The sequence below is a fragment of the Ambystoma mexicanum genome, chromosome 14 (assembly GCF_040938575.1).
Source record: "Ambystoma mexicanum isolate Mex_15411 chromosome 14, UKY_AmexF1_1, whole genome shotgun sequence".
Classification (NCBI taxonomy): Eukaryota; Metazoa; Chordata; class Amphibia; order Caudata; family Ambystomatidae; genus Ambystoma; species Ambystoma mexicanum.
Genome location: NC_090940.1, coordinates 329773997 through 329798702, shown reverse-complemented (window position 1 = coordinate 329798702; position 24706 = coordinate 329773997). Strand labels below are relative to the sequence as shown.

General features: G+C 42.5%; 1 protein-coding gene across 1 annotated transcript in view; it reads right to left on the bottom strand.

Annotated features, from left to right (window-relative positions):
* RTRAF (RNA transcription, translation and transport factor) overlaps positions 1-24706 on the bottom strand; it is a 229573-nt gene that overhangs the window by 157669 nt on the left and 47198 nt on the right. Inside the window, exon 3 of the mRNA XM_069637469.1 lies at positions 9302-9401. Within this exon, the coding sequence (XP_069493570.1) occupies positions 9302-9401 (100 nt within the window). The remainder of the gene's footprint in view (positions 1-9301; positions 9402-24706) is intronic.

Genomic DNA, 24706 nt, shown 5'->3' with positions numbered 1-24706 from the left:
CCAAAGGTTGGATACAACAGATCATGGGATGTAGCGCAGAGGCGCTTAGTGGATTTTCGCGATATCCTATAGAAAATGCTAATGAAATGTGCCTAGAAGAATGGAAGCAAAATGTCAAACTATTAACATGGGCAAGGACTGAAAACCCAAGGCTGTATTTTTATAAACAATGGCACAGTACAGCTAGGGAACAATGTAGGATGCAAACAAATTGTGGATTTGCCAGGCATGAGAGTAGACTGAGCAGTACTAATGGACCACTATTCGATCTGTGGTCAACAGGCCTATATGCACCTTCTGCCAAATTAGAGTGGCATCTGCTTACTAGCAGTACTACACGCAACAGGCACTGGTGGTGCCCCAAGGTGACATGGTGCAAATAGTAGATTACTCTATGGTGAAAAGGTCTCAGAAGGAGAAAAGACATGAAAGGTCACAACGCATAAAAAGAGAATGATCTTTTAAAAACATCTAAGGACGCACTAGAGGCTATCCCATATGACCACAGGCTGTTTAGCCTGGCATCAATGTAATTTGCATCCCTCCTCGCCCCAGGGGTGCAAACAACAGCAAATGCCAAATGGTTGCAGATGAGAGTTACTTTCTGCAGGCAACAAATGCCACTGAAAAGGGGTTAAATATCATTAGGGAAGGGCTGAGACCAATAGGATTGATGACTCTCCAAAACAGGTATGCCCTTGACCTCCTCAGTTCTATGGAGGGAGGGGTGTGTGCAATAATTGGCTCAAGCTGCTGAACAATTATAGCTGCACACAATTAGCAGAATTAAAGCTTGACTGAAGCAATAACATCCCTGCAAGATTTGCACACAAAAAGGGTTCAGGAAACTAGTGTAACAGAAGATTAGGTCTAGTTTACATCTCTATTCTCATGGGTGCCTAACTGGCTAGGTAATACGTTCAACATAATGGTAGCAGTCCTTGCATTAGTATTAACAGGTTTCTGCGTCTTGCAAATAATCCTAGCACAATTTAGGAAGACTGGGAAAAAGGTTGCAGAACACTACATGACGACAGTGATATTGGGTAAAGATAATGTGGTGCACATCCACACTCTAACAGATGAAACACAGGAAATGCATGTAAAAAAAGACCAATAGGACCACCAGGCACTATGTTTGAGCACCCAATGGACCCAGAAAACTATACCGAGCACTGGGTCAAGTGTGAAGATGGGGTGTGCCGTTTCATGACATGCGGGCCAGAAGAATATGTAGAGCAAGGCGGCAGCCTGAGGGAGGGTTGTAAAATATAGAAACCCAAAAGATGGGTAAGATAGGATGATGGAAAATTATAGTGTGGTCAATACATTGAGACCAGAGGAGGGGAATGAAATAATGGAAATGAAGGTTGTAACAGGCATGGCCACGCACCCACCTATTTCCGAGTATACACGAAGATACAAGCTGAGAACTGGTATATAAACAGATAGTAAAATACTAAGAGCCATGCAGGGAATTATCAAATCGTGACACATGCAGACACGAAGAACACTTACACGTAGACACGATAGACTGATATGCAAATGGATATTCCTCCTTTGTGAAAGGTACAGTGAGCAAAAAGCGATAGCTGCGGACTGTCCAAGTGGGAAAAAAAAAAACACAGAACAGGTTATCATGCCATGTTCTTTCCAGAGAGGGGTGCCTGCTACCTTTTTGTAGTTTCAGTTGGTAGCAGTGAGAAACACACATATCCTTGAATGCCAGGTGCATGTGGCATTAGGCAAGATTTGGAGTACTACCCTTTGGGTGCACTACAACAACCCTGACCTCCTGGCAATAGGAACTCAACCTTTGGTATAAATCTGTACTACACAGGTTGGTGGTGTGATTGAGCAGCCAGGCTTATCTCAAGAGGGGTCAATGTGAGCAGTAGGGGAGTTACACAGAGATTCACAGTTACAAGTATCCAAATAAACTCTCATTAAACAATTATTAATTTATAACAGTCCGTTTGAATAAGCCTTCTTCAGAAGGGGCAATATAATAGTAACACACAAATACACTCAAAATACACACTCAGTTTCCCTAAATTAGCAAATACCCATTTGGGATGGCGCACACATACTTCCTACACCCTCAGGTGACAAATAGCTAGGACACTGTGGACATTAATATATCACTGTTGCGTTTAGAGCAATACTTAGGAGTTTGTCAAAGAAAAGGGTTATTAGAATAAAACAAGTGATCACACAAAAATTCTGAAGCAGGTAAGTACTTTTGGAAACCCTGATGCAGAGCAAGTTAACTCTTTCCTGGAAGGAAGGTAAAACTACACAGACAGAGGAGAGATGTGTCATTCAGGGAGCCTGAGCCAGGCTATACTCAATTGGGCAAATGTCTAGGTGAGCTGAAGCACTTCTTGTAGTTAAATAAACATCCTGCACAATGTTTTAGAAGTCTTTGTAGAAAAAGTAGACTCAATGTAGGGCCACAAGCAGGGAGGCTTGTGAGAAGTAGAAGATGCAAGCAACTCTACAGAGGCAAACAAGACAAGTCAACTGAGAACAAGTATGGCTACAAGACAAAAGGTAAGTTCTCTTAGACTGTACAGTACCTTTGGTTAGAAGAAATGGTTCCAGCTGGCTTCTGGTCCTGTGTGGCTCTGCAGATCCTGTTCCTGTGCCTCAGTCGTGGGGACAAGATGGAGGACTTCTGGGGACTCCTGCACCACAACGGACAGTCGGCGACAGAAAAGGACAATTCTATTCAGCTGCACTTCGTGGTTTCAGCTCCCCGCGTCTCAAACGGGACCACGGCGGACTCTCGGATACCACCTTAGACGTTCCTCACATCTGGGGTCCAGCATGGTTTATCAGGCTTGGTTAGTCCTGCTTACTAGGAGTCCGGAGGATCTTCCAGCAGCTCGGGTCTGACTTAAAAGTGATGCACTCCAATCTGGTGTTCCTCTCCCTGGCACTTCGGTTCCAGCAGCACCAAGGAAGTACAGCCAGCTCCGAGAGGATGTCCAGACAAGTTCACTTTGGAGTTGAGGCGTCCTTGCAGGGCTTCTCTAGTTGAGGTAAATTCTGAGCTTCAGCACAGCAGCAGGGCATCACCGGGCAAACCAACGGTCCAGGAGTTGCAGCAGGCATCTCTTCCAAGTCCTTCTTCGGATTCCTTCATCCAGTGGTCGACTGCCTTCCAAGCCAAAAAGCCTAACCTTTTATGCAGGTTTCTTCCATTCATTCCAGCCTAGCTGTCAGTCACACAACAGGGTGGCTGTCCTTGCCGGACAACCAGCCAATCACCTTTGGGTGCATTCCTGTGACCAAGGGGATTAAGCACAGGGACGTTCGGGCACTTCCCCCTCACTTCCTGCACCGGCCAGACATACTGGAGTCAGAGACGGGCTTCACTCGCGAATCCCGCCAAAGAAAATGAACAAAGGGACCAAACCTGGTTTGGCGCGCAGAGTAAATCTCAAGAAGGACCTTTCCAACAAGAAATGGCAAAAGATGACGACCGGGGCCATTTTGACAAAATGGGCACCCATGGGTGCTTTACCAAGGCTGCAATTGGAGCCCGCAATAAAAAAAAAAAAAAAAGACACACAATGGTAGTTAAGTAAACCACTGCCACCAGCCATTCATTGTAGAAAGGGTAACATAAAAATGTTACATGAGAAACTAGACAAAGGGGATACCAAGTAACCCCTCCAGAACCCTATTCTAAGTTAGTGTGTACTAGGTCTAGAAAAGTTACAAATGTAAGCAAAGTCAATTTCATTTCACTGCTCTTGGAAACACTAGTTCATCTAAGAGAAGGTATTGAAACCGGTGTGCAGTAAAAAATAAAAAAAACAAATTCCATCGAAAGTCATAATATCGAAAACAAAAAGTTCAAAAAAAAAAGTTTAACGTCTTTTTGACATTCGATTATATCACTATAAACCATTGAAACCTTTGGGAAATTTTGGAAGACTTTGTTGTGTCACTGCACTGAAGGTGCTGTGTGTTACAATGTAAAGATGATGCCTATGGGGTTTATCAGACTCCACAACCGAAAGAGTCCAAATCACATTAAAATACATGCGAGAGTGGGGAAAAAAAAAGGTCTCACGCAATCCAGGTGAAAAATAAAAAGTCCTGAAATCCAGCAAAGTTGCTGGGGGTCTCTAAGGTAGAGAGGAATTAGCACATTTCTGAGAATTCTCCCTAACAAGTGGCTAGAGTGCCAACTCACATCATAATAGATGAAAACACAGCACACAGAGTGGCTGCAAAAGGAAAGCATGCACACATTAGAATGGCAGAAAATCCAACAAATGGATGAATTTTGAGCTCTGAACAGTGGTCCTCAACCACGTGATCCCAACAACGACCATTCATTCTGGGCACAATCAGATAGTGCACCTGCCGCTTCCTTAGCACATCCAGACACAGAGACAACAGCCAAGGCCACAAACAAAGCTTGTAGATAAGACAATGTGCCTGGGAACAGAGGGGAGTAACTTCTTTAAACTAGATCATAGAGGTTCACCCATCTCTCCTTGCTCATCACGTAACTTGGCACTGTGCAAGGTATTCGAGGTTGGATGAGAAAACGACAGACCAATCGAAGTCTGTTCTTATCAACTAGTGTAGAATGTAAACCAATGGTGTATTATATTCAAATGTATTATCTGTAGAAGGTTTACCATAGGAGGGGTTATGAGCTACAGAAGGGCCAATTACACACAAAAAAAGAAAAAAAAAAAAAGTGTTCACTTATAGATAAATATTTTCAGTCTATACTCATCGTCCAAGTACGAGAATACAAGTTTGTTTTGATTGCATTAACAAGGACATCAATTGTGACGATTACCTTAGTTAGAATCAACAATGTTTTGTACCATTTTGAGGATACCGTTTGTATGCCCTCCCAGCAGCCGTCTGTTTTGGAATAAAGCTGTGTTTTCTTGTGTACTTGGAGTTATTCTGTTACGGAGTATTTTTTTTTCGTACTTTTACTTTTGGGCCAATCTTAACAGAGGTCCCTCTATTCACCTAAGTAAAGTCAAAGATCCAGAAAAACACCAGGGAAAGTGCAAACGGCTTAGGATGGTATAAAATGGGCGTTGGGTGAGATTGTCATATTATTTATAATTCTTCCTGACCTGTGTCAACCCCAGAATATTTTGCTTGGCCTTGGTAATTATTTGACTGTGTCTCTAGGTGAGTGGAAATCTTTTTCCACGCCACCTAGTCTTTTACTCTTTTTATGGCTGACCTTTTTATGTCTCTCCATAGTGTATGGTTAGAGTTATAGTTTCCTATAACTTTTGGGCTTAGGCTGGGTTGCCCCTTTGGGCCCCCCTGTTCATTTATCTTTCATGTACTTGATTGAACTACTGTTCCCAAGTAGTAAAGAGGGATTTTCATCCCCTTTACATTTTGTACAAGTGAGCCAGCACACCCCACCTTGCTGGGGGGATACAATGCATCCCCTTTCTTACTTACCTGGTAACATTTTGTTACAATTGCGAGTTTACTTGAATGGCTGGTGGCAGCGGTTTTACCTTTATGACTTTTCATTATTACTACTTGCGGGCTGTTACTTCAGCCTCGATAATGCAGAGAAGGGCACAAATTGTGGGCATCCTTTTTGCGCCATTTCATGTATGCTTGCTGTTTGAGGTCTTCGCCCTGCCATTCTAGGTGGGAACTAACTCAGTAGAAGTTGTGTCAGCGGAGGGAATTCTTTGGATTCCCGGCCAGGCTGCAGAGTGTCTGAGAAGGTAGGAAGCGAGGGAGGAGTCCAAAACTTTGCATCCCTTTGTCTTTCACCTTGCCTGAAAGGAGCCAACTCCCAGTGGGGGGCTGGCTATCCTGATTGGACAGCCAGTCAGCCTCTTGCAGTAAAATGCAGTGAGGGATTGCAGAAGTTGTGCTGTAGTTCCAGGTTTAGTTCATTTATCAGGAAGCTGCTGACAAGTCAAACACTGTAGCTGAGACCGAAGAGGAAGATGAAGAAAAGACAGCTGTAGCAATTTCCAGGGAACGGACAGCCTGCTGTGTAACCAGAGCCTGGAAGGATGGGTTACAGCAATCGACCTGAGGATCCAGAAAAGGATGACCCCAACCAAGAGCCCAGTGAGAACTACTAGACTCAGGAAGACCTGCATTGTGAGCCATTCCTTAGCATGCTGCGACCTTACCAGGCTGCAATACCCAAATACCATGGGAACACGAGCCATTTATGAGTGCACAATCTTCCGAATTGCGCGGAAAGACTGGTGGCATCCTTCTGGACCTCCAGAGACTCAAATTGAATCCTTGAAGTCCATTCACCAGAGTGCTGGACCAAATTAGTGACGAGAATCAACCCAGAGATATTCAGTCTACTCCTGGCATCTGAAAAGAGTGCCAAAACCACAGAAATGCACCCAACTGCGAAGAAACCCTTGCCCGGAGTCTCCCCCGTTGACCCCTGCTGCAAATTCCCTTCCAGTGTCCCATCTTCACGACAAGGAATTAGACCACCATATTTATGGCTGCAGATCCTGAAGACGTTCAGCTGCAAACTCCTCTTCTGTGCGGAGGTACTGTGCTGACTGGGGTATTACTTACCTTAAGCCTTTTGGGATTCCTGTGGAGCACGGGGGGGGGGGTGATTTGTGCGATTGGGAGTTCCCTCATCCAGTTCCTCCAGGCCTAATGCTGGAAACCCTCTAGGCTGTCTTCTCTGAAGTCCCTGGAACCTTTCTCCAACTCTAAAGTAAAATACATACTTGTTTGAACAGTTTTCCTCAGGAACTCTGACTTTTACTATATCTGTGTCTATCCTGGCCCGACTATTGGCCACTGGAGACTAGTGACCCCCCCCCCCCCCCTCTTGCCACTGAGAACACTCATGCTCCAAAAATAGGGAAGGCTGTATAAGGTGTGGGCCTTTTGCCTAGTAAATGCAAAAAGTGTTTAAAAATACTTACTTGTAATAGAGCTGGTTTGGTAACTACCCCTCTGAAATATCAGCAGTTACAAAAGTTCTTAACATCCTTTGAATGCGTTTTGCCATACTGAAAGGTATATACAAGGTTATTGTTCTCACCTGTGAATTGGTTCCCCCACTTCCCAAAAGTAATACAGTTGGCTTCACCCAACTATTTCTTTCAGAATGTAAGTGTACACGTTTACCAACTGGGTCTTTACTCCCCTGACCTGCTGTATAGCTTGTCTATAATGAGTCTGCCTTCGGTGTTACTTGGTCTGCCTTGTGCCATCCAAAAATAAGAGTTATTGCTTACCTCAATCTTTGTTTCAATGATCTGAAAACCAACTGTAATAGTTGATTACAGCATTAAGTCTTAGTCACCTGGTATAACTGAATGTAGTTGTAGGTTCATACTGTTCCATTCATTTGTGTTTCACTATCTGCAAAGGTATCCTGGTAACCGGGTTGGTTTAGCGTGTGATTTTCTTAACTGAGTGTCACTGCATGACCGACGGGGTCTACTCCCCTTGAATTACTGAAAGTAATCTAAAAGTAACTTGTGGTTTTATTTCCCCATAATAAGTGTTTTCGATTCCAAATAGTTATAATTGGGGCTGACTTACGTATAATTACAGTTAGTATTCTGAACAAGGGCTATGCTTTGATCTGTGAACCTTAAAGCATTGTGTTGTGTTTTGTTTTTATATTGTGTTTATGACTCATGACAAACTACTTACCAGCCAAGATTTACCTTCGCCTATATGCATTTATAATAAACCTTTATTTTTTATAATACTTCTGGGTGCAAGCGTTTCTTCTGAACCATTTGTATGCTACAGGTTCTTTGTACTTTCCTACAGCCCTCTCTCCCTCTTAAGATAAGCCTGGCTGCTCTCTCTATGCTACCAAATACTCAGATGGTTCAGCCTTATACTAAGAGTGGAGTTTTGTACGGTCTCAGTTGTATGGTTATACTAAGCCCTCAGTTGGAGTTCAGAAAAACTGTCCTAACAATGGGTCAAGAAATTCTGTACTAAAATGGTCTGGTGCAATGGAAAGCAGTTCTGTTCTTTGGACATATTTCTCCCAGTAGTTCTGTGGATCAGAGACAAAATATATAATGTGCCGACTACTCCAGTGGAGGGACGCTGTAGAATTTCTTAATGCTGAACGTGCCCTTCTTTTCAAATAATGTTTTTTTAAGTCTAGATAGAGTAGCCTCAGGACTAGAAATATAAATTGTAAAGCTCTTTAATTGTTTTTGGCCCATGTAATGTCATGTAATTTGTATAGCGCCTTTTCTCATTGATATGGCCTCAAAGCAATGTTGGTTGAACGCCCACCAAAGTCCAAGGTATGGAAACTTTGTCAGATGTGTTTAGAATACGTGTGTGCATTTTAGCCAATAGGTAGGTCACTAGGGGTGGCCAAGTCCCCGTTAGCTACCCAGATCGAGCTGGCATGTGGATTGGAGCTGTGAGGTAGTCTGGAGAGTATGCGAATGCAGGAGACTCATTAAGTGCCCAGCTTGACCGATTTTTTTCGTAGTGGTGTTAGCTACATTCTTATGGCAGAGGTGTTGTGCAATGTTTTAGTGTTTGACAGCAGATGCGTGCGGGTGGGTGGCCGTGCCTTCGGCTATCTACTATAAGCATGGAGCGTGATACGTACCTCGGTATCTTGCTTGGTTTGTAAGTAAGTTCAACAGAGGCTAAACCCAACATGTAGACAAATTTAACAGTGGCAAAATTCAAAATGTAGCTAAATTCAGCACAGTGGCTATATTCAACATGAAGCTAGATTTCAAATGGGGGGGGATTCAAAGCGCAGGTAAATTCAACAAAGTGGCTATATTAGAAAATGCAGCTAAATTCAACACAGTGGCTATACCTAGAATGCAGCTAAGTCTAACAGTGGCAAAATTCAAAAGCAGCTAGATATGAAAGGCTGTGAATCCCATGTAATAACTATGGGATAGAAATTGCATCTAGAGTTGGCATTTTAAATGTGTGCACTCAAGATTAAAAAAACAGTATGCTATGACGAATCATCTCTGCATTCTTTGTACCCTGCACAGGTAGAATATATGCAGACTATTGCTTCATATTTTAAAATATTCACTGACTACACCAGGACTACTTCATCGATCAATGTGACATCACATAGGAGGCTAACGAGGCTTTGAATTCCAATTAAGCATATTTTTGTATCGGTCCTTGTACTTTGTGAAATAATTGAGGTTAAACAGAAATCATGATGCAAACTTTTTGAACAACAAATACAGTGGGAAAATCCCAAACTAAAAGAAAATATTTAAGGAGTAAAATATATATATATTTTTTTAAAGACACACAAAGCTCTTACCATTATCTCCATATTCAAGACGAACTGCCAAACCAAGAAGCCAGTCGATGGACTCCTGACGCTCCTGTACCGTGAAGGGACAGTTCACATCTTTAAGATACTATTAAAGAGGAAATTAAAATGAGGTTAACTTGTGCTACTACCCACTCCTCCTCAATGGCCCCTTAATAGCTCCTTACAAAAACCAGCTGCAACGTATTCAAATGTGAACGCTTAAAGCAGACAGAAAATCTGGGCCCTCGTTTCAAGTTGGGTTGGTTGCTTGGATTAAACCCATCACAAAAAGCAACGTAAACAACCACCTGTCTAGCTCACAATCGATTTGAGCAGGTGCCCGGCGTACCTAAACACATACAGAATTTTCTCAGAGTTAACCCTGAAAATATGTTCGAATTAAATAGCATTTATTTAGAGATTTGCTTTGACAAGGTCCCAGATTGCTGTTTATTCACAAAATAAATAAAAAAGGACCCACCAAGCATCTGCTGGACTGGAGCAAAACCAGACCTGAATTCGGGTCAGGTATATGACAATCTTGTGAATAAACGGCATCAGGTAATATTATCCCCATATATATGGTCGCCGTAAATAATATCGCTGGGAAAAGGTTGTGGCGATATTATATGGGTGATATATATATAGGGGCAGGGGCAAAAACAAAATTAAAAAAAAAAAAGTTTGGGGGTTGCAAGGGTGTCCCCCGCATGTTCCAAGCAATAATGTTGCCACAAAAAATGGCAATTTTTCGGCAAGATTTTTGCATGGCGAGATTTTTGTGGCGACATTATTACATGGAACCGAATAAACGCCTGAAGCATCCATTTTAGCTGTGCTGCTCAATTTCCCATCATTTTGATTACATGGGAACTGGCACAGTCTATAGCACGAGGATTAAAACAAGTTACAACTCAGAGCGAAATGTACAAAAGAGAAAAATAAACGTAAACAGACAGAATTTGGTAGCAACCATCTCATGGGACTAAATAGAGGCCTAAATATGCGTTTACTAAACATGACATAGTAATATGTTGTATTAATAGACTATAAAACCATTCTTCACGTGTACGTTTATTTTACTAAATGAAAAGAACGGTTTATAGTCATTGCATCCAATGCAATGGCATTGAATGCCATACCGCAGAAAAAAAAGCATTGAAAAAAAGCATTGAATGCATTTATTTCATGTTTTATTAATGGTGGGTCCCACCCTACCCTTTTTTTAACCTTTAAACCCCATTTTAATAAAACTAAACCGTTTACCTTTAAAAAAAAAAAAACATTTGATGCTTTTCTTTCTCTGGTATGGCATTCGATGCAATGACCAGATACAGAAAAGAACATTTGAGAACAGGTGGGAGTATCTCTTGCTCCTTTTTCCATGCAGAAGGCATCATTTAGGTGTAGTGGTGGGGACCAGAAGGAAATCAAGAGTACAGTTAAACAGAAGAATTTAGCAGGGAGAAGATGACCAGGCATATTTCAGCTTTATTCTGCCAACTATCCCCTTTATACGGGGGTGGGTGGGCTACCACAAAGGGATGGGTTGAGAACCAGCACCGGGGAGCAGGGGAAATTAAGCAGTCAACGCACAGGGACGTGGTACAATGTTGTAAAGCTTTGGTGATGAATCCTATGGAGTCATCACTGACTCCCGGGCAGAGATCTCCTCCCATGTGGCCAGGGGACGGCAGCCACTACCCGATCCTGACCCTGGGGGTGGTACCATGAGGGAGGATCACAAGGGAGGAGAAAGCTGTCGGGTGAAGGTGGTGACCCCATCGGGAGAGACGCAGTATTCTTACCTTCCTAGAGAAGACATCAATTCTTGATGGCTTGTTGTCGCTATAAAAATTCCTTCTCTTGTAAAATACGGAAAACCCTTCCTGCAAATCACTCTAGAAAACATACCATGCATACACAACACACTGCCAATATCTCCCGATTCTAATATTTTTCTAAGTGGAAGTCCTAAACAAGAGCACTTTAGAAAACCTGGGAATTCTATGCATTCCAACTCCCATAACACCTCAAGTACTGAGACGAGGAAGAGACAGAAGGAGTTAATGCAGATGGAAAGGAACACAAAGTTGAATGTGCAGACTAGTGGTTTTGTTGAAGCACGAGTGTGCTGGCCAGTTAAAAATGGTGTCTGCACTCAAGAATCCAGCAGAGCGAGAGAAGGAATTAGTACAGAAACTGCCTGAGTCAGAAAGAGCAGACACTTCCAGTCAGCGGCTCAAAGCTACCTACTGGGGTGGCGTGAGGCCAGGAGAGATGCTGCAGGCACCGTGGGAGGAAAGTTGGAGAACCAGCATCAGCAGAGATAGCAGCGACCCGGTCATGCTGAGGAGCAGCAGTCTTTCCGGCTAGTGAGCGCAGAGCTGCTGGGAGTGTTGGAGAGGGTCAGCAGTGCGACGAAGGCTCTCCCAGAGAAGAAGCTTCACTGCAGCAACATGTCACGGGTCGAGAACGCTGCAAGACACCGGTGAGTCCACCCAGAGCCATTGGGGCCCCCGGGGCATATCGGCTAGCATGTAAACAAATAAGACTATTTGAATGCTGACCAAATACAGTATCAAGACAGAACTTGACCAGGTGCCCATTTATGAGATGTCAATGTGGCGAAAGTTGGAACAAATAGTACCCCAAGCCAATGAAGAGGAAGCCCAGTGAAGTTACACTTCTGTGCTATGCTAAAGGACTATTCTATTCCTACTATTCTGAGTAGGTAAGATAATGGGCTACTAAGAAACCCCCCCAGCACTCCACATAAGATGGTGTGTGCTGGACCTACAAAGAAAAAAAGGTAAGTAAAGTCAATTTCACTTTACTCTTCTGGGGAACAGTAGTTCGCACCAGAAAAGGTATTTAAATCTTGTGAGAAATCTAAAGGATTTCTCTGTGACACTGCACAGAAGGTGCTGTGTGTCACATTACAAAAAGTAGATGCCTAATGGAGTTTGTCAGACTCCAAAAACAAAAAGGAAAAACACATAATCCAAATCAGGACAAAAGACACGAGAGAGTGAGAAAAAGGGCTCACTCACTCCAAGGTTAAAATTAAAAAGTCCTAAAGTCCAGCATAAGAGCTGGAGTTCTCTAAGGTGTAAGGGAATTAGCACAGAAATGAGAATTGTCCCTAACACCCCTCACTCCCACTACCGTTTTTCCATGGATCACGATGGGTCATCTAGGAGGTTGCTCGGAGTGCTTTCTTTCGTCCTTGGCTTGGGCGAGAGGTACCCAGAGGTTGCAGGTTTGAGGCTTCTTCCGGTGGGTGCACCTGCAAGATGCAAGCCCAAACAATGAAGAAATGCAGACCTCTTCAGGAGACTTCACGCAATGGAGGAAGGCGAGTTCCAGAGACTATCACTGCTTGCAGGCAACGGCAGACGTTCTTCCAGTTGCGGTCAAAGAGTCATCTCCAGGATAGATTCCTTTGGCGTTTGGAAGCGGACAATTCAGAAGGCAACGATTTATGGCACAAGCTGGCGACCCTGACGTGTCAGTCTTGAACGTGGAACGATGACGACTTTGGCACGTTAGTCCATGAGAGAGCTAGTCAGTCTTCCAGGCAGCCCAGGGACACTGCTGAAGGCTCTTGGGGCATGCATCCTTGAGAAGACATCCAACAAGGGTCCTCCTAGATCAGGAAGAGGGCAGGACTTCACTGGGCCAATACCTGGAGGGGATGCTGGGCAACACCCGGCAAACTTCCAGGAGGGGATGCTGGGCCACGTCAGTTGTCTTCTTCGGATCTTCAGGGGGCTGGGATTCGTGGCTCCAATAAATGGCTGCAGGGGTCCTCCTCTTACCCAAAATCCGAGCTGAAAGGAAACCCAAGCCCATCAATGGTAAGGATCTGCACCATTCAAAAAGCCAGAAGTTGTCCAATCTGGGACAGCTACTAGTTTCACATCTGCCCCACACCTAGACTTTCTGGTACCATGAATGTGGAGTGGGACTAGACAGTCCCATCCTCTTTTCCTGGGCCACACACACTAAAATGCGCACAGGCATGACTAGACCGTGAAAGCCGCAGATGTCCCAGTAAAGTGCATGACCTTATAAAAGGCATTTCCTGACCTGGCAAGGCAGGAAGAATGCCAAACAATAATATGGCGAAAAAAGCCAGCAGAAATCTCATGGCACGGCAATTTTAGGGCACTAGGTATGTTTAGTAGCAAACGCTGTTAACGCGAATGTGCACACTAAAGCAAAACTAGATCTGTTTCACCAGCTTGTCTTTAGGCACATATAAAAGTAAGCAAATACCCTCCGTCTAAAAAGATAGGGTGATGTGAAAGTATTTCCACTGCAAGATGCTGTGTGTAATGTTAAAAAGTACAAGAATTAAAAAAGGAAACATTCACAGTAATGATAGTCTGGAGGACTATCAGTTTCCCCTTAACAATGAGCAAAAGGCAAGGGACGGGAAGCTGAAAGCTTTCCTTCCCTTACCTTCAAAAAGCCAGAATAGATTTAAATACAGAGCAAAAAGACTGGGGGTCCATAGGAACTATGGAGGAAATGTTGCAAAAAGAAAAATATTTCCTAACGCTTTGGTTGCCGGCATTCGTAGTTACTATGCTCCTATTTTGTTCGAAAGATTTTCACAGATGGGGCTGAGTGCTCTACTAATTTTCTTGAACTCCATTTCATACTCCTCATACCAATCTAATGGTTTTCCTTTTTGTTCACCTATGTTATTTGTGGCATCCAAGTAGTTGAGTATTATTTTTTGCATAATATTCGGACATTCCAAGGAACAATAGTAGTGGCTCCTGGTCCTTCGGGGAAGGGTGGAGGAGTAGTGGGGGGGGGGGTCCTATGGTGTTCACTACGCCTTTTCTTGGCTCAATACCATCCTTACAAATAATGACCTAAATATTGAATCTCACTCGTGCAATTTACATTCTTCTTTGCTTAAAGTCATGCTGGCTTACTTGAGTATACTTAAGGCTCTTCCCACTCTCTCAGCATATTGCTTCTCATTTTCTCAGTAAATTAAGACATCGTCCTGAAAGCACACCACACCATACTTATTTTGAAATAACTGATAGATTACCCTTTGGAATACTGCTGCCACCGATATTTATCCAAAGGGCATTTTTATGGATTGAAAAGGGTCAAGGTTATTTCGAAAATAAGCAGGATTTGGGGTTTGGGAGTTATCTAGCATACATCAATCCTCCTTTTGCTCGTATGTTATACCTCATTTTCAGGATGGGCACTCTTTGGCGTGCTTCTTTTACCAAATTCTGGGACATTAATGGTCTGGGTGGTGAAGAGACGATTGTCCACTTTTCTTTGCCCTAGCAAATTGCCCACATATCTTTGCCCTTTCTCGAGAGCACTCCCACCCCAAGGCCGCTACTTAATACCCATATCAAGATCTTTTGGCATTCGTACGCAGACTGATGCATTGGCGATTTGTAAAAGCACAGACAATCTGAATTTTGCCCTTTGCGTTGCTAAAAAAAATCACAGTGCCTGGCTGTTAAGAACAAAGGAGCAATGAGAGTTGAGTTTTATTTATTATTTGTTAGCATTTTTAAAGCACGCAGCAGCCCTTAGGCAACGTGACGCAGTTACAGAAAAACTTCTTGCTGGTTACAGTGGATACAGAGAGCTTGGTGGTTACAGATCAAGCTGTAGTTACATTACATACATAATGGTTACATATGAAGAGAAGAGCATAGTTACCTAGCGTGTGTATGTTTGGGACTAGTTGAACAGGGTAGTTTTGAGTGATTTGCGAAAGAGATGGTTCAACTTACATACCTTGGGTTATTTGCTAAGGGTAGGTCAATGTTCTGAATTTTTGCACTAATGAGGCTGCGAGTTTTGCTCCACTCCGTTTCTGTGTTTATTTTTGTATTGGTCTCACAATGCATGGTATCCAGTCTTTGCTTGGAAATGTATTAGTGGGGCTGCAAGTTTGTGCCTCTACCCCTTGTGTGGCCCTTAATTGGTTTGCCAATTTTTTACGGTTTTAGACATTTTAGTTACATTCAACGTTGATACGTATACTTTTTATTGGTTTTGTAATGTATGGCAATTTGTTTTTAATTGCTGATGATTTTGCATATTTTGACTAAATCAAATGGTCTGATCAAAAATGGTTCTATGTGTACATATGGTCACAATTATGCCACGGCAACTAGCTTAATTATTAAAATTTTTGTATTTTTGACTGGTCTTTTGACTAAAAATATGTTTATGTGTATTTATGATCATAACCATATTAAGTATATCTAAGAGAACTTTGTAACACTAGATGATCTTAGATTAAATTATTCATCAAGTGTATTCTGTATGTACTTTTATGGCTCTGTGCCGAATAAATGATTTTGATGATTATGTTGGGTAGCGGGTGTCTGTCTGGAATTATGCATTTGTTGGGTTACCTTGCTATATAATCTCACTTTGCCACTTTGTTTTCTTGCAATTACCTTAGGAGACACCCATTCAGCGGAATCGCCTCCCTCATTGACCCCTTGAACTTTCATGTTCTTGAGTCCATTTCTTACTTCTACTCGTATTGATATCGGAACAATCCTGACCATGTGTGCTACAGGTACAGAACCAGTCAGTGCTTCAGATAAGATTTGGAAGTGTGAGTATTTTACTTCCTATTTTTTAACGCTGCGAGTAAAATTATTTTTTAAAAGGAGTACAAATCTAAATCCAATTCCCAATGTGAGTATAAGAAAGTCAAAATAGGTTTTAACTGAAAAACAGAAAAGCTTTTGTAATATTTTTCTTTGCACCTAGTTATATCCACATTAAAAGATGCACGTTTAATTCTTACAATCAGGCAATTAAATTAGTACTTTCTTCCTGTGGCACGCCATGCACTACTGGTCCAAACACATCCATGGAGATGTGAGGGTGAAAGCAGGGGCTCAAGATCCTACATGTCTTTTAGCCATTTTTGTTGCAGGTATGGTTACTTCACATTTTTATTTTTGGGGAGAATTTGCCACTTATTAGGGAGTAAAAGTGTCCAATACGTCCTTATCTATAGGTCTGGAACCAGTCCTAGCTCTTATCCAATGTGTAAAACCTTTCAACAGCCTAGGTTGTCTCTGAAAATGTCATGCCCATCCACATTTTTCTTCGCTTCATTGTTTACACTCCCTTTCATTTCCTTGCCATTCGCTTCACATGCAACACAGATTCATCAGCATTGGGATCCAATTTTATGTTTAATCTCTTCTGATGGGACCAAATAAGTAAGGTGCATTACCTGTGAGCGATATTTAAAACTTTACCTTCTGCCTTCAGATTTATTTACTCAGATTCATCCAAAACCATCCTATCTGATCAATTATTTTGCCACCATACGCAACCAGATGTATATCTATTCAATTGAATGTTTTACTTCTTCCTTTAATACACTTTCATAGATTCTTTTTAGCTATAAAGTATACTTAGTTCCAGAATCTATTACCATGCTTCTGGTTCTCTTTGCCAGTTTGATCACTGCCATAGGCCTTATGGGGTCGGCATCCTCCTCCTTTTTAACCTTTGTTCCTTCGTTGATTCCAGTTGATCCCTATATCTCGAATATGCCGGCAATTCCAAATACTGATCCACCTAACTTTGCATAATTCTACAACACAATTCGTTGCTGCCACCATGGTGCGACAGCATTTAGCCAGATGTCCTCTCCTATTGCATAATGTTGGACATTGATCACTGTTTAATACGTGGTAAGGACTATCACATCTGTATCATCTCCTTTCATTCCTCTGTTCTTATATTGTTACTTCCTCGCTGGGTTCCTTTCATTTTTCTTTGTTAGTTTACCTTGTATTGCCAAAACATCTGATGTGTGGTGTGTTTCTTGTAACTTTTATGGCGAGTTACTTTTCCTTTTTAATTCCTTCACAAACATCCACATGTTTGGCTTCTTTTGCTACTCCTATGACTGACTGTTAAGTTTCAGATTACCTTTAGACAAAATACACATCTCTTACTTTACGTTCACAACATTCTAACATGAATTGGTCTTTTAGTCTTTCTTCCAGACTATTCCCAAACGTGCAAGATAAAGCAAGTCCTCTTAGTGCAATCACATATTGTTCCAACGATTCACCTCGTTGAACACTCTTCCCAAAATGATAACATTCAAGAATTACACCGATTTTCTTCTCGTAGCGTTTATCTAACATTTTGATGCATTTTTCAAATTCATTAGGTCCATGCAATTCCACAGCATTTAAATTTGGAAGGTGCCCAAATGACACTCGTCCTACATTTCCTAAGCAATGGATCAGCAATTACTTTTTCTGTCCGTTGCATAGTTTGCTCCATATATCACTTGCACATAGTGCTCAAAGTGCTTTTACCACGTCCTCGATGGTATGGGTGGTTTATTTATTTAACATTTTTAAAACGCTCACACAGCCCACAGGCATCAAGGCGCTTTTACAGGAATTGTTTGTTTTTTGGTTGCGTAATTGTTTTTTTTGTCTTAGTTGCGTATGTATAACGTATGTATAACGCGCTTAAACCCTTAGTAGTTTCTAAGCGCGGACCGAACCTGTGTTGCTCCGCGTCGTCTTTCTTCCAAGTCGTGCACGTTGCCGCTGAGCTATCCTCCCGGGACAGTTAATGTGTAGTGTGAAAGATTGATGCTGGTACACTTTGCATTTTCTCCTTATTTCGTTATTGGACTCCCAATTCCAATTTGTGGTTTGATGATTTAATAATTAGATAATTGTAAAACTTGGCTTTTTTGCAATAATCAATGTATCATTGGTGTTTAATTATAGATCTGAATAATCCCATTATCTGAATTACTTGTGCCATGTTTTTTTTTTCTAGTGTCTCCTTCAGACGCTTGCATTATTTTTACAACATAGACTTTGTTCCTTCATGGTGGCCAAGCAACTGTAACACTTGTAGTTGCTTTCATCTGCAGGTTCCGGCACAGCACGAGGTTCTTTCCTCAGCTTTCCACAACTCGGGCTGTAACACCGCTAATATATCTTTAAATGTGTGCATTATTCTACAATTGTCCGCATTGGACTGAAGACAGTTCACAGGATGTTCAATCACCTGATGTGATCGCTATTTCTCCAAGGATTGCAAATTTCAGTGGCTGCTGCTGCCGTACTTGCCCTGCCAACGACCTTCAAGTGTCCCTCGTGGCCACAAAAATAATGGGACCATCCGTGAATAGTAACGCTTTTGTTTCATCTTTGACACCCCATCAAGGCTGCCTCCATACAGCAACAAAGTCCCCTCCATCTCGCTCCACCTACTCTCTCCTTCATTCTCCCACTATATTACCATTCCAGAACACTAAAAAGAACTTTCAGAGACTTAAAATGTTGCTTACTGTACACCTGGATCTTAGAATGTTTTATGTACCTGTAGTGAGATTTCCTTTTGGCTTATCTTTATAGAGATTACATAATCTGAGGATGTTTTGTGAGAGCAATTTTATACTCTGGATTCATCATTGACTTTACTGTACCCGTTAACCCCCCTACTCCGCTTCCTAAGGGATAAGCCTGGGCTGCTCTGCCACTCTACCCCTTGGATTGCCCGGTATACAGAGGAAACCCTGTGAAGCATGTGAATTGGCTGTACCTGGGTCCTGGAAAACGTGCCTAAGGAAAGTGCTTCAAGCAAGCTGGTTCCTTCAGGTCGATGTTCGAGCAAGTTGACATCTGTTGGTTGAGGTTTTAGTTCTGGCATCAAGCTGATGTTGATGGAAAAGCCAAGTTTTCAGTTCTTTTCTAAGTTCAAGAGCTTTTCCTTCCTCACTGCACAGGTGTTTGTGCAAAAGAATTCCAAGAGTTTGGTAAGAGGAAGAGAAGGAGGCTCTCCAGTGCATTTCCAGTCGAATCTGTAACCATTACTTAGAGAATTGTTGCTGGATAGAGGACCTCTTAATGGATGGCCGGGAATAAGATAAGTGGTACTGCATCACAATTTGCGATATAATACTGCTGATGTGCATTTTATTTAATTAATCACGTTGCACCAACTGTGATATGATTCGAGAATGCGTCCGTTTTCAATTCATTACGGTTAAGGCCTAACTTCTGTGAGGCACAGACTCCCGGGCTGAGCTGAAGCAGTGTTTCAATTCATGTGCTCAGCCCGGGTGCTGACGCATGTGCTGCCATCATCTAAAGTGCATGGGCAGACAAGCCCACGTGCAGAGGCACGGCAGCTCGACTCATGCAGCTTCCCAGTCATCGTGCCGTTAAGTAAGGACAGATCAAAGCAGGTTCCGCCAGATTCCAGCACCATTGCCCGCCTTACCTAATCTAAGCACCTGCTAGGGGCAGAGGGTCATGTTGGGTGTGAAAATGATCCACGTCAGTGTGGGCCACTGTTGCCAAGTCATTTGTGGATCCGATTTAAAAAGCTCTCACAGAACACTTTTTTTATAATTTTCATGGTGGTACGGAAGCATGAGCTGCTAACACAAATGTATCCAGCGCAATTGAAACCCCTACTGCTCAGGCAGCCCGGCTCATTGAGGTAGAAGGGTTACAGGTGCTCTGTCTACATAGTTCTCCCCTTGATTATTATCGTGTCGAGTGGCTAGCATACTCGTCAATGGCTGGGGCTGACAATGAGGACTGTGTGCCCGAGAGAATGGTGACGTTGGGCCATTGTACCTTGCACCCATCTGCTCAGCCCTTTTAGCTCCTGCCTCAACACCCCCGACTGAATGTAAGGTCAGTTCTTATAGTTTTACTTTTTAGACTCAGAATCTGTGTTCTCTTAGGGCCTGGCCATTACAGAAGGGCTCTTCGGTGTGGCGGCCTGCAGTGCTTTGTCAATGCTTGTCAATGCTAGGCTGGGGGAGAATAGAGGCAGCCTGCAAACGTCGCACACAATTATTTTTTGAAAACGAATCATGTAATCCGTGGTACTGGTTACAAAAACGTAGGAGAAAACATTTGATATGATGTAATAAGTAAATAATAGTTATTGTAATTTCCCACAGTGGAATACCGGGACTTCCAATAGGATGCGTTCCAAATCGGTGCGACTGCTTTAATCAATTTGTGCAACACATATTTGTGCGGTTCCTGCTGTGATATAAATTATGCCTTGAAATTACCCTCTGGGCAAGACCTGGTGAAAACACGTTCCCGACTCTTTTCCCCAATATCTCTTTAACACGCCATAAATATGCGGAGGATCAGACATTGGGGGAGAACTACTAATTGACTGGGAAATATCAAGCAGCGAGTATGGGTGATGAGTACATCGCCATATAAAAAATCCCACGTAGCTCCACTCAGCTAACACATATGCGAATACTTGCAAGAGAACATGGAGAATAACTGCTTTTCTGCAGCATTTGTTTCACGTCATGAATAGCAACGCAGTGCAGTTTTTTTTAAAGATCAAACAACATTGCAGCTCCACCAATGCCCAGCAAGGCTGAAATGCTTGTTTGGGGTTGCTGTTGGTAATCTTGTTCAAGCAACGATTTCAAGTTCCTAAACTGCACAATGGGTTCCAGCACCGGCTTCACCAGTTATACAAATTAGGTGATTCTGGGCAACTCATTTTTGTGTATTACCATCCCGATTGGTTAATCGGCTTGCGTCATGTCCGCGGACACGGGACATGTTTGCTGACTGGCTGCGTTGAAGCGTGAGGTGTCTCCCCCTTCCTCCAAGCAACACACTCATCCGTGACCTTTATTGTAGCCAGCCTCATTAACAAATCCATTAAGAGCACCCAGTCCCGAGCCCTTGTACCATTGGAAGGATGGCAACACGGTGCCGGGGTTCGAAATTGAGGGTAACTGGGAGCTATTTAGCTCCTGCTTCTAGCATAGTAGAGCCTTGTTAGCTTGAAACCAATGGCTACCAGGAGCTACGTTTGGCTCCCAGGGCCAACTGGTGCCTTCCAAACATGTAAATGTGACATAAGTTTGAGTATTTGAGAATGTTAATCAAGACGAATTAGAACACAGCCAATACACAATTAACACAAAGGCACATACCAAATGGACAACAATTTAAAGGAGCATCTCTGGTACGCCTACAGAAGCTCCTGCCTATTGGGTGATGTCAGACACCCAGGAGCTGGTTTTAGCTCCTGCTCAGTGAATCTCAATTTCGAACCCTGGGTGCCTCATCACCCTGCCAAGGCTGCAGACTTCCCATTTATTTCTTCTCACCCAATGCCTCAATTCTTTACCACATGCCAATGGTTCTGATAATTTTACCCCCTCACTACCTCCTGCGCTTTATATCCGACCCACTCAGTGTCTAACGCGTACATTGCAGGTTTGTGTTGTTCACCAGATGGAAGTGACAAAACGTTCGAGTATGGCGTAACACCAGTCAGAAGCACGTTTCCTTCTTGTTTCACAGTAGGTCTCAGTGAAGTTGCAATAACTGCATGGGAACAACATCAACGCATTATTTGGTGTAAATTAACAATGTGCATAGACATAAGCCTGTGTCATGAATGCATTGGAAAATCAAAGCACATCCGAGATGCAAACTAGAGCAGGGAGCCGGCTGTCCAGGGGGATTCTTGCAGCCCCCATTCTTGTAGTTGCTAGGCAGTCCCTCGTCTGAAATGTACATGGATGTGAATGTAGCCAGCTCCCTCTTTTCACTTGTTGCATTAGGTTATCATTTACTCTAGTATTTGTGGGTTTTAGCTATGTAATAAACATTGTGGTAAGGAAGCCTGGAATTTGATGCAATACTTAAACAACACTTTTCCGCACCAATAATTTAACAGTCTTGAAGGGGTTACAGGAGCCCCTTCAAGACTTCATAGATCACTGCTTCTCCTCGTTAAATCTCAAAAATAGTTTCTAAATTAAGTCAATTTCATAGTCCCTTAAAAAGGTAAAAAAACAATTTTTCCTCAAATAGCAATGATAGGCAAGTGAGCGATATGGGAATTTAAATTAAGTTTCCATGAGCGAGCTGAGCAACAAATCTTTGTGATCATGTGTACTGGAACCAGAAACATTTTAAAATAACAAGGGTTTTTTTTATGAATGTACAGCTGATCACTTCCAGTTTTTGGATATTAAAATGCAGGGAGTGTGAATGATTTACCCAAGATCACACACGTTATTGAAGCAATAAAAATGGAATTTGGGCCCAGCCTACACTTCAAGCACTGGACCGTGCTTTCAGCTGTAGGTGCTCATACAAATGTGTGCTAAGGATGGCTTTTCACGTGTTAAGATAGTGCTTGGTTTTATTTGAGATGAAAGTGCACCTATGCCAAGCACTGGCTAAATGTTCTAACTAACTTAGTAATGCAATTAAAATGGCGCACACACACCAAGTCTTTGAGGTCTTGTTGCAATTAACTACTTGTCCCAAATGAAAATAGTGACGGATTGGTAATCAACATGTCTTTACTTAGCAATTTCGACTAATCAATTTTTTTTAAACTAATTTATGGATTGGATGGTAGTAAATTAGCTTCCTTGTGGCGGATTCAGGTTTCCTGCTGCAGAAGACGCAGTGTGGAATGCAAAAGTTGATGCATTAAAAGAGTACTGAAGTGAATCTTGTGATCAGGAGGCAGTGGAGTGTTTGAAGGGCTATGGCGATGTGTTAGCTTGATGAAGAAAGAAAGTGTGCAGATTTACTACGCTCCTTAAAAAGATAAGAGTCACCTTAAGCCATGAACGGATCCTTCAAATGATGGGCAGGTGTTCTTCATATAATAGGCAAGTTATCTCTAAAAGGTCGGACCCCTGGAAGGACAAGAAATGCAGTGCTCGAAATTCTGTGAGCTGGTAGCTATTTTGCTCCCCAGTATAGCATTGAGGAGCCTGGTTAGCTTGACACAAACAGCTACCATTGGCTAAATTCAGTTCACCACACCGACTTGGAACATACAAATATACTTAATTGCCATTCACTCTGTGACTGAGATGGAGTATAAAAAGGTGCATTAGGAAACTCCTAAAAAGACATGCAACGCATGAGGGGTCATATGGACTGGACAGTTATAGCTCATAACTCAATATGTAATTAAAGATTGTGGCACGCTATGTGTTAGCTCCTCATTTTGCAGTTGAGAGAAAGAACGAGCGAGTTCCCCCACAGAGAAAGAGGTGGCAGCATAGGTAGCATTGTGGCATTAAAGAAACCGCAACAGAGGTTGATGCCGTAGTACAAATAGATATAGCGGCAGAGTTATAGATGTTGCAGCAGAGACAGGTAATTAATTACTCAGTGAGTGGCAATAACAAGACAAAGAAAAAAAAGGGAAAGCGATGTAAAGATGAAGAAAATGGGAAAACAAAAAGTAACAAGGCATGTAAGAGAACAACAATCAGTCGGCAGTAGAGCAAAAGAACGTGCACCATTGCAATTGGACGATGGGCTTATAGCCTTTGCATTTTTGGAGTGAATATCAGTTTGAAAAAAAAAAGAAAAAAAAAAACACTTTTTGCCATCTTTCAGGCACCCCAGTTTGTCTGTTGTGATGTTCCCTGCTCTCAATTTTCAAGCGTTAAACAAAATTAGCATTTTTTCAATCTCTGCACAGCTCCTCGGTCACGAGTGAAACCTGATCATAGAAAAATCACAGTATGTAACAGCTACTTCCAGCTCCTGCTCCAGGAATTCCAATGTCTACCCCTAGAAACGTAATCCTGAATTGAAACATTTTGTGAAAGGAGGCACCACAAAGTATTGGACACTAGTCTTGACTGCACAATTCTTGGTCAGCCATGTAATGGGGGTATGTAATTCTTAGTGAGCCTTGTGGGCTTTAGTTACAAGTATGGTTGAAAGGTGATCTCAAGCCACCTCAGGTTTCTGTTAGGACTGATGTTCAAGTGTTTTACATTTCATGTTTGCACCCAGGTGGCCAGGAATATAGGAAACTGACAGTAACCGCCAGTGTTCTCCTAGTCACTGAGCACCACCCCCAGGAGTCGTCATTGAACCACCCCGTACCCCTTGGCCCCCTGTGGCATCTGTTAGGCAGATCATTTATAGGCTTGGTCCCCTCTCCTAGCGAGACCCTTAGCACTTTTTGCTTGACATCTGGACCTTTTTCTTTCTATCCTAACGAGTGGAGCCTTTTTCCACTCATTCATTCTTATTTGCTCTGGTTTTTGGAACCCTGTTCTGTGTTTTCACTTTCCTATGGAGTATATTTTCATCCATATCTCTTGCAAGGCATCTGTGTAACTTTTGCAGCAAACAGCACCCTATGTGCAGTGTTGCTGGGAACCCGTTTGAGATTCTTTATCCTTACTAACTACAGTTCTTAAGGTTAGAGGGATACTTTGTATCCTTCCTAAATGTGGATACTATGAGAGATTAGCACACAACACCTTTCATTCTTTCTGTTCTCCTCCCCGTTGCTTGTGTGCCGACTGCGGTCTACAGCTTGATACGGTCTTCTCCACCACAACCC